The sequence below is a fragment of the Jaculus jaculus genome, chromosome 7 (genome assembly GCF_020740685.1).
Source record: "Jaculus jaculus isolate mJacJac1 chromosome 7, mJacJac1.mat.Y.cur, whole genome shotgun sequence".
Classification (NCBI taxonomy): domain Eukaryota; kingdom Metazoa; phylum Chordata; class Mammalia; order Rodentia; family Dipodidae; genus Jaculus; species Jaculus jaculus.
Window position 1 is genome coordinate 122,223,129 of NC_059108.1, and position 16,385 is coordinate 122,239,513.

General features: G+C 43.4%; 2 protein-coding genes across 2 annotated transcripts in view; one reads left to right on the top strand and one right to left on the bottom strand.

Annotated features, from left to right (window-relative positions):
• Positions 1–2,180, top strand: part of Plekhh1 (pleckstrin homology, MyTH4 and FERM domain containing H1) — a 60,698-nt gene extending 58,518 nt beyond the window's left edge. The window contains exon 29 of the mRNA XM_045155398.1: positions 209–2,180. Within this exon, the coding sequence (XP_045011333.1) occupies positions 209–364 (156 nt within the window). The 3' untranslated portion in view covers positions 365–2,180. The remainder of the gene's footprint in view (positions 1–208) is intronic.
• Positions 2,181–2,659: 479 nt separating this feature from the next.
• Pigh (phosphatidylinositol glycan anchor biosynthesis class H) lies at positions 2,660–10,583 on the bottom strand. Its single transcript, XM_045153842.1, has 4 exons — positions 10,388–10,583; positions 6,523–6,732; positions 5,400–5,483; positions 2,660–3,139 (listed from the first exon to the last, which is right to left on the bottom strand). Exons 1-4 carry the CDS (start codon positions 10,574–10,576, stop codon positions 3,050–3,052), a joined length of 573 nt encoding a protein of 190 aa, XP_045009777.1. The 5' UTR covers positions 10,577–10,583; the 3' UTR covers positions 2,660–3,049.
• Between the last annotated feature and the right edge of the window lie 5,802 nt (positions 10,584–16,385).

The following is a 16,385-nucleotide window of genomic DNA, read 5'->3' on the forward strand; positions in this document are numbered from 1 at the left end:
GGGGGACTTCCAGACCAACAGAGGTCCATTTCATTTGGCCCTTGACCTCATAGTAACTCTCAGGCCATTTCTTCCTGGGTGGGTAGTTTTAAGAGAGAAGCTAATGTCCAGGAAGGTTAAGGTTAAAGTACCCACCCTAAGTGCCCGTGAGAAAGCCACCACTCAAGACGAGTCTGGTGCAATGCCTTCACTTCTGTAACCTCCTTAGATTGCAGAAGCTACCTTCACCATGGCCAGCTACATGAACCACTGCGCTGCACCCACGAACCTACCCGCCAAACTGCCTACAGCCCGCCAGCCCTGGGAACTGGATGGACGACAGTTCTTTGCTTCTGTTTCCTGCACCAAGGGGCCGGCATTGTAGTGACTGTTTCTCTTTACTTCCCCTCCACCACTGGTACCTCTGGGATACTGGATTGAAATCCCAGGGTATACTGCTACTGTGATGGGCCTAACAGCCCCTCCCTCCCAATGGTTCTGTGAAACATGTCTTAGGGTCTGAAGCCTTTACTTTCTAGTGCCTTATATTTCAGGGCCCAATATCTAAAACCCCAGACCCAATGTCAGAAACACTGTTTTGTTTTGAAACAAGAGTACTGACTGTGGCTGCTGCCTGATTCTAGACTGGGTCAGAAGGGCAGCGGTACTGTATTTGGGCTTCCGCACTGAGCTCATCTTTATATTGTTTGTGGTCTGTCTGTGGAGATTTATACTTGAAGTTTTCTGAAGATCCCTGACAGGATAGGACTAAAATTTTCAGATCACCTAAACTCTGACAAATGCCTACAAAATTTCTAAAACTGGATTTTCTTTCCCAAAGGGAAAAAGGTATTGGCAGGGTGGGTTTAAAAAAAAACAAAACACCTACTACCTTTTGCCCCTTTTCTGATGGTTGAGGCATTTGCAGCTCCCCTGATCTTTGCGAGCAGCACACTACCCCTGCTAAGATTGAAGCTTTTTCTCTTACACTGGACTATACAGTCCTACCAGAGACGGGGATAGGTCCGATCTGACCCCTCCCTGTTTTGTTTTAATGCCGGGACAAGGCTCAGTGAAGACTCCTCACTAGTGAAGGACGAGGTGCTCGTGGCCTCCTGAGACCGAGCAAGTGCTCTTCACTTTGCTGCGCTGCTCTGAGGCCACCGACGATGCGTCGGGAACACAAGACCCCTCCACCTGCTCGAGGGCTTGAGTGTGCTCTTCAAGGCTTCTGGTAAAGTTTCCGCTAGGAGTCAGAGGCACAGGGCACGTATGTGATACGTGCTGCAGCCTATGAGCATCAGGTGAAATGCAGAAAAGTTTCTTACCTTTTTTGTTTTCTTTTTTGCCTTCCTGAGAACATTTTACATCCCTCTTGACTCAGACTCTCTAATTGAGTCTAATGGATGGTCTTTGTCTCCACTACCTCTTCCCCCACCAATAAATAACACTCTAGTTTTCCAGCATCTGAAAAACGTAATTTTATTCAGAGCTCTAGATCAGTTTTTGTCAGTAACTGGGACAGCAGGAGTAACCAAGCCTTTATCCCCAACAATGTGCATTGTCAAACACTGCAAAAAGCTGCTGTGAGTCCCCTCTTACCCTCTGAACTGATGGCTTCACTTTACAAAGGAGGCAGTTTTACAGGCCGCCTTGTCCCTATCCCAAACCCTACCCTAGGATTTGGGGTTCCAGTGGAGACATGTCTACCTCAAATTATAGATCACACGAAGTAAAAGCTCCTGGACAACCCCTGCAAGGCTGGGGTAAAAGGCAGAGATTACAGCTCTGGTCTTGTATTTCAAGAGTTTAGGGCCATAAAGATGTCTATTTTGGGAGGATTATTTTGTTTTATTCTTAAGTAGGGTTCCAAGACTAGAGCAGTGTTTTTATACTTCATTTGGAGATCAAAATTCTCCCTTTTTCTGTCCCAGTCCTTAGGATTCTTCTCTTAATTTTATGTGGAACAAACTGCCTTAGGAACAAAGGCTTCTAGAGCTGGCTTATTTATCCTTCCTTATGACAGTCCCATGTACAGGAACCAAAGTGAAATCTTGTTTTTTGTCTCTACCCTCTTGGCAAAAGCAGCTTTTGAAACAATAGAAAATGCTGAATAACAGAAAGGTAATAATATGCTTGATACCCATGACTGAAAAGTCATTATCATGTTGTCAATAAAAAGCTGTCTGTGAACCAGGTGATTACTGTGTATGTTTTGGGTATTTATTTTTCAATTTTTGCGAGGTATCTCAAAGTTTGAGGTTGGCCTCAAACTGGAACTAACAGTGCTCCTGCTCCTGCCCTGCCTTCTGACTGCTGGGGCCACAGGCATGCACCACTAAGCCCAGCTATGTTTTGGGTAACTGAGACCCATGCTCCTGTCAGAACAGAGGTGCTAAGTGGGTAGAGAGACCAGTCCTTTGTATGACATTTATACCTGCTCACCCATGTATGAAGAACCTGACTTGCTTTTCCTTAACTTCTATACGTGAGTACTTGGCAGTGAAAATTACAATTTTTCTTAGGAAATCTGATACCACTTTCACAATATCTCGCTTCCACAATTATCAACAGAAAAATAAAACATTTCACAAAGGGGTCTTTGTCAATATTTTTTAAGAATATTTTTATTTGGAAGAAAGAGGCAGATAGAGAGAATGGGCATGACAGGGCCTCTAGCCACTACAAACTCCAGATGCATGTGCCACCTTGCACATCTGGCTTGTGTGAGTACTGGGGAATTCAACCAGGGTCCTTAGGCTTCTTGGGCAAGTACTTTAACCACTAAACCATCTCTATAGCCCCTCAACATTACTTTTTTGATATGCCGCAATTGTTTGAAGTCTCCCCTTGGCCAGCAATGTAGTAAAACCTTCCAAGAGGAACACTGTAATATACTGAAATACTGAGTCAAACCTCAGTCACCTGTTCTACGGCTCTGAGATCTACTGCATCCATCTTGGCTCCTAGGGTTGTCCCCCTGATGGTTTACAGTGCAGAGAACAAGCCACCACTGTGACTTAGGAATTATCTCCCACGGAAGATAATACTGGTCTTTGGAGGCTGACACTCATGGACTTGGTGTGGCTTTCTGGTGTGCCAGAATCTCCTGGCAGCTCCTGTACACTTCAATCAAGCAGTCCAACCGAGGCTTGGCACTCTGAAGTCCAAAGGGAAAAATGCAGAATCAAGGAGAGTAAGGTGAGCCGACCTGCTACCTCTATCTCTCACCCCCATTCAAGAGGTCTGACCGGTTCAAGTAGAGCAGAGAGAAGCCACAAGCTCATGCCTCAGAGCACCCTGCTGAGGACTCCCAGCCTGGCCCACAGCCACCTGTGAACTGTGCCAGGTGGGAGACGGAGGTTTATAACCCATTTAAGTTGTTTGACAGCAAGCGGAGGAATAAGGACGTAACACACACTACAAATTGTGAAATAATAAACTTTAGACAAAAGGTCAGCTTAACAAATAAGTTTTGAAAAATATCTTATAATATAAAATGTAACACAACCAAAATTAAGAGACACCACGGAATGGGAACGTTGTTTGTGGACAATATGTTTAATAAAAGTTTGCTATCCAAAGTACAAATGCTACAAATGCATAATCAATTTCTAGATTCTATTTGATTAAAAGAGAATGGATAGTTTGAGAGGAAATATAGTATTTATACTTATAAAGAAATAATGACTGTCATTTAAGAAGATATGAATTTTACTCTAAAATGAGTTTACATACATGTTGAACTAAAAAATTAACTAAACACAATATTAGCCAAAACTATTCCAAAGAGAAAGATAAACTGTCCAGTCTCTAGAGCACTATGAAACATGAGAACAATCTTAAAATTGTTAGTTTTAGTAACTATGCAAAATAACTTTAAGCTTCATTGTCATGAATCTTTTGTGCAAAAAAGGACAGCAGTATGTTTGCATAAGTAGTTTTTATTTTTGCATATCTGTGTGAGGACATGTGCATGCATAGGCCAAAGGCTGACAAAGGTGGCCAGTATCTTCCATTATCACTCTTCTCCTTTTAAGTTTTTGATTTCTTTTTTAAGGTAGGGTCTCACTCTAGCCCAGGCTGACCTGGAATTCTCTGTAGTCTCAGGGTGGCTTTGAACTCTAAGCAATCCACCTATCTCTGTCTCCCCAGTGCTGGGATTAAAGGTGTGTGCCATCACGTCCAGCTCTGATTCTTCTATTTACTGAGGCAGGGTCTCTTACTTGAGCCCAAAACTCAGCCACTGAGCTAGTCTCCCTGCCAGCTTGGCCTAGGGATGTCTATCTCTATCTCCCAAAAGCTAGGATGACAGGTGCTTGCCAAGTCCACCGCCATTTACATGGGTGTAGAGAGCCAAACTCCACTTCTCCTGTTTTTGTGACAAGTGTTTTACCTACTGAGCCACTTTCAAGTTTTCCTTTGGGTTTTGAGGTAAGGTCTCACACTCTAGCTGAGGCTGACCTCAAGTTTTTGGTAAGCCTCCTACCTCAGCCTCCTAAGTGCTGGGATTATAGGTATATACCACTATGCAAAGCCTAAATGGTGTTTTTTGTTGCTGTTGTTGTTTTTTTTTGGTAAGAGCAAAATAAAAACTTATATGACTTTATAAATTAGCAATAGAATGCCTAAACAAACAAGTATTTCAATATGATGGTATACAAATTACTTAAAGCAAGAATAATGGCCTTTGCAGAAAATTTGCATATTAAATGACTTAAAAAGGAACACTTTAGAGCTGGAGAAATGGCTTGGCAGTTAAGGCGCTTGCCTGTGAAACCTAAGGACCATGGTTCAATTCTCCAGGACCCACTCAAGTCAAGGTGGCACATGTGTCTGGAGTTTGTCTGTAGCAGCTGGAGGTCTTGGCATGCCCATAAAAAAATATGTGTAATAGTCTATGTACCTCACTGATTTCTATGTAAAATTGTACAATGGTAGACTGACAGTCAAAGTAAATGATTAATTTGTAGGCAAAGGTAGTTATGTGATCGGTAACTGTGTAATCTAAAATTCACATCAATTACTAATACTTCTGAAAGTTTAACATGTCTTGCAACGAGGTTTCTGAAATTTAAAAAACAAAACAGAACAACCTTAGGGCTGGAGAGATGGCTCAGTGGTTAAGGCTCTTGCCTACAAAGCTTAGCAACCTGAGTCCAATTCACCAATACCCATGTAAAGCCAGATGGGTCATCATTTGGAGTTTGTTTGTAATGGCTAGATGTCCTAGCATGCCCATTCTGTCTGTCTCTACTTGCAAATATATTTTTTAAAAATACCAGTTCTTACTAAAATTGGCTGTCTGGTATCTTCCAATATTCTTGACAACAGATGCTTAAATTGAATGTAAAGAGACAGCACATGAGCAGAAAGAGGAAAAGGTAAAGAGCTTCATTACTAAAAGTGTCTGTACTCACCTGGAAAACAGGTACAACTTGGGATACCTCATGTGGTTCCATTGGATCCTTCAATAAGATACAGAGGTAGTAAATCACCTTCTGCTGTAAGAAACAAAACCAATAGTTTCAGGGAAATTCATTCGTCTGTCAAGGGAAGGCTGAAAGCTTTTTCATAAGTTGTTCTAAGTAATAGAACAGCAAGTTTGAGGTCAGCCTAAGCTATACACAATAAAGTTCTATCTCAAAAAAAAAAAAAAAGTTGGGGCTGTAGAGATGGCTCAGCAGTTAAGGCGCTTGTCTGCAAAGCTTAATGACCTGAGTTCAATTCCCCAGTACCCATGTAAAGCCAGATGCACAAAGTGATGCATGCATCTGGAGATCATTTGCAATGGCTGGAGGCCCTGGCATGCCTATTTTGCCCCCTTTTCTGTCTGTCTCTCCATCTGCTTCTAAATAAATAACTAAAAACTAAGAGCTGGGCGTGGTGGCACACACTTTATAAAAATAAAAAATTAAAGTTATTGTAAAATGGTATGCAGGGCTGGAGAGATGGCTTAGCGGTTAAGGCACCTGCCTGCAAAGCCAAATGACCCAGGTTCAATTCTCCAGGACATATATAAACAAGATGCACAAGGTGGCACATGCTTCTGCAGTTTCTTTGCAGTGGCTGGAGGCCTGGGTGTGTCCATTATCTCTTTCTTTCTCTCAAATAAATAATATTTTTTAAAATATAATGGTATGCAATGTTTTAATTGGCAGCACACTCAAGCATCTCACATTTATTACATATCTTGATTCCATCAAGAAGCCATGTTTGAACGACTAATCTACAACCTTCAGGTTTGAGTAAGTGCATTTTATGAGGTCTGCACAACCAGGAAATTGGTTAGCATTGCATTTCTTAGGACATATCCCATCACTAAGCAAAGCATGACTATAAAGGAACTTGCTTTTCAGAATAGGTTTCCTTTTTATGGCCTATACATATGCTATCCTTAAAGGAAACACCACAGTACTGCAACAGATGTTTCTCAAGTGTGATTCTGTGACATCAACTACTTCAAGACTCAGTTTAGACCCTCATACATCCCATGGGCTGACTGCCTCCTCCAGAGTCCTGAAATACCACCTAAATACTTACCATGTAAATAGCCTCATTAATGATAACATCCTTGACCTTGTCCATCTCTATGAAGGTAGTACTTTCTTTGCCTGAAGCATAGGATGAAGTCATCTGGATGCCAAGTGAATCAATGATTAAGAGAGTCTCCTGGTCAATCTTCACAAAATGGAGGTAACCAAGCAGGCCTAAGAGAGTGATAAAGATGGCAGAAGAAAGGACCATACTGTTCTGAAAAGAGAGCCAGACACAGGCAATAAGATCACCACATGGTCCTCTGCATACATCTACGCTAAGTGAAAAGCCAACTAGACAATGAGGAAAGAGGACTGCTGTTTGCTCTGCTGGGCTTGAACAGATGAGGGGGCAGGCATGAGGGCAACATCACTCTGAGAGGTTAGAAAAGGTTCATACTGAAATGGATCCAGACTACGAAAGTATAGATCTGGGGAGCTTTCAGCAAAATGCCTACAAGAACACTCATCTCAAATTTTCCTTCCACAGTTACAACTTAAGGACCCAGATCTTTCCTCTCATGCTCCCTCTGCAAAATATGGCACAAAATCAGAGAGTGAACAATTGTAAAGTGCTGGCAACTATGACTAAGTAGCTGATAAGCAGTCATTCATATATCCTGATGGAATATGGAAGGAACTATGACTAGCCTGTAAGGGAGCACGTGGCACAACTCTAACCAATGAGATGTGGTAGTGAAAGGTCTGCAGAAGGAGCCAACAGTCCATCTTTGTTTTTTTTTTTGTTTTTTTTTTTGTTTGTTTATTCTTGGTTTTCCAAGGCAAGGTCTCACTCTAGCTCAGGGTGACCTGGAATTCACTATGTAGTCTCAGGGTGGCCTCAAACTCACAGCAATCCTCCTACCTCTGCCTCCCGAGTGCTGGGATTAAAAGCATGAGCCACCACGCCCGGCCTCCTACCTTCTTTTTTAAATCAAGGTCTCTCATTGAACCTGGAACTCACAGACCCTGGAACTCACAGAATCAGCAAGCCCTAGGCAACAATGCTTGTCTCTGCTTCCCCACTGCTGGGGTTACAAATGCATACTACCACACCTGGCATTTTACATGTGTGCTGCAAATCTGAACTCAGGTCCCTACACTTGTATGGCAATGCTTTACCAAACTGAGCCATCTCCCCAGCCCACATTTACAACCTTTTAACACCTTGTTTTTGATGCTTCTTTCGTGTTCTCTTCCTCTTCTCTTCCTGTTTCTCCAAAGGTTGACACAAGAAAAAAATCGCCCTAGATCAATGAAATTCAGTAATTCTGAACCACACTCAAGGTCAAGAAATGCCCTGGACTGACAAGTCACCCCTGATGCCTAACTCCAGCCAGACTCCCACTTCTCTCAGCACTAGCCCATGACCTTAGCAGCTGTCCTTATTGGACTGGCCCTGACAATTGCACAGGAATTTTGCTAAATTAGTTTAAGAGAATCCTCACCCTCATTATCAGATCTCAATCCCCTTGAGGGAAAACCAATGACACCAGGTCCCTCCTCAAATTCCCTCCATGTTCCACTAGAACCAGGGTAAGGACCAAGCTTCAACGGCCTTTGGAGACATTCAAATCCAAATGATAAAGCTGGGCATGGTAGGGTACTCCTTGAATCCCCTAGCACTCAGGAGGCAGAGGTAGGAGATAACTGTTGTGAGTGTGAGGCCACCCTGAGACTCCATAGTGAATTCCAGGTCAGCCTGGGCTGGAGTGAGACCCTACCTCAAAAAAACAAAATAAAAAAGAAAGAAAGAAAAAGAAAACTATATGAAACAGGGACCCACAGAACCTGAAATATTTTTAAATATTTTATTTATCTATTTATTTTAGAGAGAGAGAAGCAAGTAGAGAGAAAGAGAGAATGGGCATGCTAGGGCCTTCAGCCACTGCAAACGAACTCCAGACACATGTGCCACCTTTGTGCATCTGGCTTACATAGGTATTGGGGAATTGAACCAGGGTCCTTAGGTTTCATAGGAAAGTGGCTTAATGGCTAAGCCATCTCTCCAGCCCAGAGACTGAAATATTTATTTGGGCTTTTTAAGAAAAAATTTGCTGACCTCTGCACCAGTTAATTATTTCTGGCTGATAAATGGAGGAGTTGGGATTGTGCCTCTGATGATCCAGAAACACCTGCTTTGAGTTCATTACTTGCCAGATATAGTGTAGTGTCTTCACATAATATGAACAGAAATAAAACTCAGTCCTCCATACAGATTAGAAATAAGATTAATACAGGGCTGGAGAGATGGCTTAGCGGTTAAGCGCTTGCCTGTGAAGCCTAAGGACCCCGGTTCGAGGCTCGGTTCCCCAGGTCCCACGTTAGCCAGATGCACAAGGGGGCGCACGCGTCTGGAGTTCGTTTGCAGAGGCTGGAAGCCCTGGCGCGCCCATTCTCTCTCTCTCCCTCTACCTGTCTTTCTCTCTGTGTCTGTCGCTCTCAAATAAATAAATAAATAAATTTAAAAAAAAGAGAGATAAGATTAATACATAGGAAAAGTATTGCTGACTGTAAGTGCCAAAGAAAGGGGAAGGAACGGAAGGTGGGGAGGGGGGAGAGAGAGTGATCAAAGCACACAGGAATATTCCATGAAGACTTCTGAGGAAGCAGGACTTAACTGATGCATAGAAGGTCGGATTACTGATAAGATACACTTAATTTGAAATGAAAGGGGGGAAACACTGCAGGTTGGAATAAATTAGGTAGAAGCCTAATATAAGTGTGAATTTAAAAACAGAAAAGAATGCCAGAACGAACAGTAGATGTTCACAGAAGTTGAGCCAATCAGCTTCCTAAGAGAATAATTCTGCCTAAAGTCCATTATTCTGTTTGAAATTCTAATAAAGCAATATTCATTTGGATCAAGGTTAAGCCACATATTTGAATGAAATCCTTCAGAATTCTCACTGTAGACAGCCATTAGCTTTATGAATAATGCTGAGTAAGAGGAAAGATCACAAACTTTGGCACACAGAGCCCTGAGGAAGTGTGGGGTGGTTTAAGATGAGGTCTAACTGCACTAATTAATAACTAACTGCACTCAATGGGAATATTAGGGCACACCAGAATAAAAAAGATGAGTAAAGAAGGGAGCTAGCATAAAAACAAATTTCTGTTTGAAAATTTTAAGCTGGATATGGTGATACCCACCTACAATTCCTGCCCTCAAGAGAGTCTGAGCCCTGCCTAGCTACACAGGATTGTCTCCAAAGAGAGCAAAGTCTGCTGGCCCAAGTTCAATTCCCCCTGTACCCATGGAGCACCAGGCACACAAAGTGGCACAAGTGTCTGGAGTTCATTAGCAGTGGCAAGAGTCCCTGGCTGTACCAATACACACACACTCGCATTAGCAGTGACACCCTGTGAGAAGTGGTGGATGGGGACAACGTACTGGGCCCAACTTTTTTTGTTTGGTTGGGATTTTTCTTTTAATTAATTTATTGACTTGAGAGGAAAAGAGGCAGACAGAGAGAGAAAGATAAAGTGAACACACCAGGGCCTCCAGCTACTGCAAACAAACTCGAGATGCATGTGCCACCTTGTGTTATCTGGCTTACGCAGGTCCTGGGGAAATCGAACCTGGATCCTTTGGCTTTGCACACAAGGACCTGAACCACAAAGCCACCTCTCCAGAGCCCATGGTTGGGTATTTTTGTTGTTGTTGTTGTTTGGTTGGTTTGATTTGGTTTTTCGAGGTAGGGTCTCACTCTAGCCCAGGCTGACCTGGAATTCACTATGGAGTCTCAGGGTGGCCTCGAACTCACGGCGATCCTCCTACCTCTGCCTCCCCGAGTGCTGGGATGACAGGTACGCCCAGCAGCACACGCTTCCCCCACGGGCTCCCACCCGCGGCCCCACGACCGCGGTACCTCGCACAGGGTGAAGAGCCCGTAGGCCGTCAGCCACACGGCGCACGTGACGGCGGTGAGCGTGCGCAGCGACAGCCGAGCCGAGCTGAGGCCGAACTCGCGGCAGTACGGGGAGTAGTCGCGGCACCGCAGCGACAGGCGGCCGCCGCGGATGTCGGAGAAGCTGCGCTCGTCCTCCGCGTCCTCCATGGTCCCTCTCGCCCTCCGCGGCGCGCACGCACGCACGCACGCACGCACGCACGTCCGCCAGGCGCGCAGCCGCGCTGGCTCCCCGGGGAGCCGCTGCTCAGCTCCGCCCACCCTGCGCCCCGCGCAGCCGCAGTCGCGCACGGAGACCCGCGTTAGGCTGGGCATTTGCGTCGCTGCAGGATTTGCAGGGAGTTGACGCTTGCGCTCAGTTCAAGGTGCTTTCAAATCTGTTGCCAAGCCCCCAGGAGATGCATGCGTGCGTTTGTTCACTCACTCATGCCTGTGCGAAGTGACTTTTGGGTACGTGAGGATGTCGACATCTCTGTCCTCAAGAAACTGCTTTTCCAGCAAGAGAAACGGCGTGGAAGTCACTTAAAATAGTCTTGTTGAGCTGGGCGTGGTGGCGCTCGCCTTTAATCCCAGCACTCGGGGAGGCAGAGGTCGGAGGGATCGCCGTGAGTTCGAGGCCACCGTGAGACTGCATAGTGAATTCCAGGTTAGCCTGGGCTAGAGTGAGACTCTACCTCGAAAAACAGAACAACAACAACAAAATTTTTTTAAGGCCTGAAAAACAATGCCTTGGGCTGGAGCAACGACTTAGCGGTTAAGGCGCTTTCAGTCAAAGCCAAAGGATCCAGGTTCAGTTCCCCAGTACCCGTGTAATGCTAGATGCGTAAGGTGGCGCATGCATCTTGAGTTTGCAGTGGCTAGAGGCCCTCATGTGCCCATTCTCTCTCTCTCTCTCTCTCTCTCTCTAATCAATAAACAAACAAAAATAATTTTGTTTTGTTTTTCAAGGTAGGGTCTTGCTGCTCTAGTCCACGCTGAGCTGGAATTCACTATGTTGTCTCAGGGTGGCCTCGAACTTGCAGTGATCCTCCTACCTCCGCCTCACAAGTGCTGGGATTAAAGGCATGCAGCACCATGCCCACGCTAAAATATGTTTTTCTAAGACTTTATTACAGTCAGAGAGAGAGAGTGCGAGAGAGAGCACCACTATGTGCATCTGGCTTACACGGGACCTGGAGAATTGATTCTGGCTCCTTAGGCTTTGCAGGCATGCACCTTAACTGCTAAGCCATCTCTCCAGCCCTAAAGTATATTTTTTAAAATATTTTATTTTAATTTACTTGTTAGAGAGAGAATAGGCATGCCAGGGCCTCCAGCTGCTGCAAACAAACACCACAGGCATGTACCACCTAGTACATCTAGCTCATGTGGGTTTTGGGGAATTGAACTTGGGTCCTTGGCTTTGTAGGCAAGTGCCTTACCTGCTAAGCTGTCTCTCCAGCCGTAAAAAGAAAAAAAGAAAAAAAAAAAAAACCTCACTATAAAACCCTACCTCAAAAAAACAAACAAACAAACAAAATCTCACTGGCTTTAAGTCTCTGTGATGACAGGTTCAATATCTCCATTTTCAAACAGGTTCTGCCTCTGTCTCTCTTCAGAATAATTTTCTTCAAAAATGTAATGGGGTGCTAGGGATATAGGAAAACACTTGAACCCCCAACCCTAAGTTCATGTCAAATTTTAATCAAAGAATTGAATAAGACTGAGAAAGATAATTATTAAATTATTATATTTGGGCTGGAGACATGGCATAGTAGTTAAGGTGCATTTGACTACAAAGTCAAAGGACCCAGGTTCAATTCCCCAGGACACATGTAAGCCAGATGCACAAGGTGGCACATGTGTCCTGGCATACCCATTCTCTATCTAGCCCCCTCCCCAAATAAATAAAAAATGTTTTAAAAAATTAGTATTTATTTAGAGGAGTACAGAACCAAGGCAAGACACCCACTTGGCTTGAGAGCCCACATGGAGGGTGTGGAAAAACCATGGAGAGGACAGAAAAGAAAGTTCAAAGAGCTCCCGAGTTAGTTGCTGAGGAGCAAAAACTTACCTTTGTCAACAGATGGGAAAATCCTAAAGAAGGAACTGTCCAGAAAGGGCCCACAGGGATGATAAGAAGGAAAGGCAGCTTAGGCTAAAACAAAATAAAATGGAGTTCATTGTTAAGGTGGCCTGACTACAGAAGTGATTGATATGCAAAATTCCACATCTTGTTTGTTCACTTATCCCTCCCCTTAGCTATGAAAACTATAGAATGGAAATAAAATCTCAGCTCAGGGCCAAAGCTGCTCTGGAGGGTGGCCTGAAGCTTTTTGTCCCTCAGGGAATAAACTTCTCTACTTTCCTCATTCTGAAGTAATCTTTCCAAAAAATGTCCACAACAGTGGCGCACGCCTTTAATCCCAGCACTCGGGAGGCAGAGGTAGGAGGATTGCCGTGAGTTCGAGGCCACCCTGAGACTACAGAGTGAATTCCAGATCAGCCTGGGCCAGAGTGATAACTCTACCTTGAAAAACAAAACTAAAGAGAGAGAGAATGAAAGAAAAAGAGCGGTGCCATGTGGAGAACAGGAGGGGTCAAGAGTTCATGCAGGAAGGGCTTTGGGGTTCTCACCTCAGCTTTACCTGGCCAGCTGAGCCAAGGAGAAACACAAGAAGTTGGAGGTTCACAAGTGGTTAGGCAGCCCAGAAAATTTGCCTTCCCTTCACAAACATATCTATAACTATATGGCGGTGGCCCCTACCATCTGGCTCAGGTGAGCTGATGGGTTTGGGCTAGGGGCTGTCTTAGAAAGAGGCTAGCCATGATGCCAAGTTCTGAGGGGCTGAACTTTGACCAACCACAGTGTTAGGGCTAGATTTAAATCCTAAGTGAGACCTCCCTCCCAGGTTGGTTGTGGTAAAACAGATCTAAGGAAGAGCTAAGAACTCAGATCCTGCTTTGATCTCTAACAAAGTGGAAACTGCAATGAAAGGCCCAAAGATTTACCCTTCTCACTCCCAGGGTCCCAGTCACCCTCGCTGCCTTTGTTAAGCTTCCTGACTCCCCATTATCTCCTCACTTGAGAAAACACTCTAACTGCTGTTGGAGGAAAGAAGATGATGCTGGTCAATGTTAACTGCTTCTGACTGAACCAGGGGTGTAGAAATATGGCAGTTAGAGTCTCTCTCTCTCAAAGAGAGGAACTATTCTAAAGGACCCAAAAAGTATATTGATAGAGTACAAGAAGATTAGTCCTGGAAGAAAATGTTGAGAAAGAAAGAATAAAAGCAAGGAGTTAATGGGAAGTTAGCACACAGCAAAGTGGTCGCCTTTAGGGTTTCCATCCTTGTGGACTTGTAGGCCTTGGGGAGTATTCGAGGGAACCCCAGTAGATAGCATGTGTTAGGGTATCTGGGGACCATCTGAGCATAGCTGACTGAAACCCTCTCTGAATGGCATAGTAGTACCTGACATGGTCTGAATCTGTTCCTGTATGGCTTGCAAAACAGATGAGATATTAGCAGAGTTATCACAGCATTTGATCTTGATAGTGGCAAATATACCATATTTTGTGTAATAGCCTTTTTCATCACTTGAATCTCAGTGTTTAGAAGGAATATTTCCTTAGTTGTGTCATTTAAAGCCTTTTGAGGTATTTTTTTAATGTCGTATGACATCTTTTAAGCCAATACATGAAGCAAAAAACAGAGACTAAATGATCATACCATTGAAAAACATTTTTTAGGGCTGGAGAGATCACTTAAGTGGTTAAAGCACTTGCCTGCAAAGCCAAATGACCCAGGTTCTATTCCCCAGGACCCAAATAAGCCAGATGTACAAGGCTCTGGCATGGTCATTCTCTCGCTCGCTCTCTTTCTCTCTCTGCATCTTTCTCTCTTGCTTTCTCAAATAAATAAAATTAATTTTTTAAAAAATAAAAAGGTTATTTTTAGTCTATTGGTGCTTTAAAACCAGTAAAATGGCTGGGTACTCTAAGGTTTGTTTGTTTGTTTTGTTTTGTTTATCACCCTTGTATCCAAGGAAATCCCAGAGTGTACTTTTTTAATCTATCCTGGGTATAGCCAGGGCAAAAGGTTGGTACCACAGAGCCATTGAGTCCCATTAGGGGCTTCCCAGTGCACTTCTGGCCTCATGACTTATTTAGCAGCAAACCATCTTTATGATTGGAATATAATGATGTCCTGGCACAAATTAGAAGGGACTCGTCATTGTTACCAGTATAAGGAAGTCTTTAGACCTAAGTGACCTTTGGTTTTATATATACATACATAATTAGACTTGAAAATAACCATGCTGACATCTGTGATTGTTTCCCTTATTGTAGAATTAGAACTATTAGAGAGGACAGCAACATGTCTTAATGCCTTGTTTTTCCTTTTGGAAAGCTTTTGTTGTGTCCCTTCTTATTTTTGGTAGACTTAATAGGCTGTGAATATAATATTTAAGATACTCTTCATCTTTGGCTATAGATTTCTCTCTGAGTGTTTAAGACCAAGCAGGTAGCCAAAATTTAATTGAGGATGCACTTTGGAGGTCACTAATGGCTCTCCAAAGGAGGCTCTAGGGACCTGGGAAGCGCAGTGCTGGTATTATCTGGAAGGATGAGTCAGGGATGTGCTGGCCGAGCAGTCTTCCATCTTTTGTTTTCTTCTTCGTCTTCTTGGTTTTACAAGGTAGGGTCTCACTCTAGCCCAGGCTGACCTGGAATTCACTATGGAGTCTCAGCGTGGCCTCGAACTCACGGCAATCCTCCTACCTCTGCCTCCCGAGTGCTGGGATTAAAGGTGTGAGCCACCACGCCTGGAGTCCCATCTTTTGGGAAGCCAGGAGGACTGATTTCTTCCTCAGTTGTGACTCTCCTGTTTCAGACTGTGCACAAATTTCTTTCTTTCTTTCTTTCTTTCTTCTTCTTTTTTTTTTTTTTTTTTTTTTTTAGTCTCCACATCCTCCCTGATCATGAAGACAGGTGACGTATCAGAAAGCCAGTGTAAAACATGTTAGAAACATCCCATCATCTCTAGTGGCCTTGTGACCTGAGAGCAGGGACCAATATATTGGCCTTTTTAGCTCTGTTAAATCCAACTGGATTTGGCTTCTGCATAGGTCATTAATACACTTAGAAAAGAAGTCATACCAGCCTTGAAGGGTGTGCATATATAGCATATTTGATTAGTAAAACATCCAGTTAAGGAATGACACAAATACTAGAAGTTATTTTGTCTAACCTCCAAGTTTAGTAGACTATATCTGAAGCATAGAAAGCAGGCATGCCTTATCCTTCAAGTATCCAATAGCTATAATACAGGCATGCCATGTTACCAGTCCTGAAAATAATATTTCTTTTAAATCCAAACCAATTAATTTAACCTAGACACTGTCAGGAAAATGGCAAGTATGACAGTATAAAGTCTTGTCACCTGTGTTTGAAGACATCTCTGATTAGTCTAGATACTTGTGTGGGTACCAATTACCCAGGAAATGTTTGAAACAAAACTGCAGAGCTTGAAATTATTTTTTCAGATGAGAATCATTGTTTGAGCATGAGGTTGTACTCTGAAGCAGGGAATATGTCTTAAGAGTTAATTTCCTTATAAGCAATGGACTTGGGATACCACAAATGAGACAGTTGTCTGGCATGTTGACACATGCTTTTAATCCCAGCACTTGGGAGGCAGAGGTAGGAGGATTGCCATGAGTTTGAGGCCACCATGAGACTACATAGTGAATCCAAGGTCCTGGCTAGAGAGAGACTCTAGCTCGGGGAAAAAAAATGAAACAGTTATTTAAACAAAATTCTCATTTAAACTATTTGGTTATACATAATAGAGTAGAACCTGGTTATTGCTGAGCCAAAACAGCTGAGCTCTAATACAACCCTTGACAAATCTGTTTTGAAAGAGAAAACAATGGGTTTTTAAAAAAATTTTGTTTATTTTTATTTAGTTATTTGAGA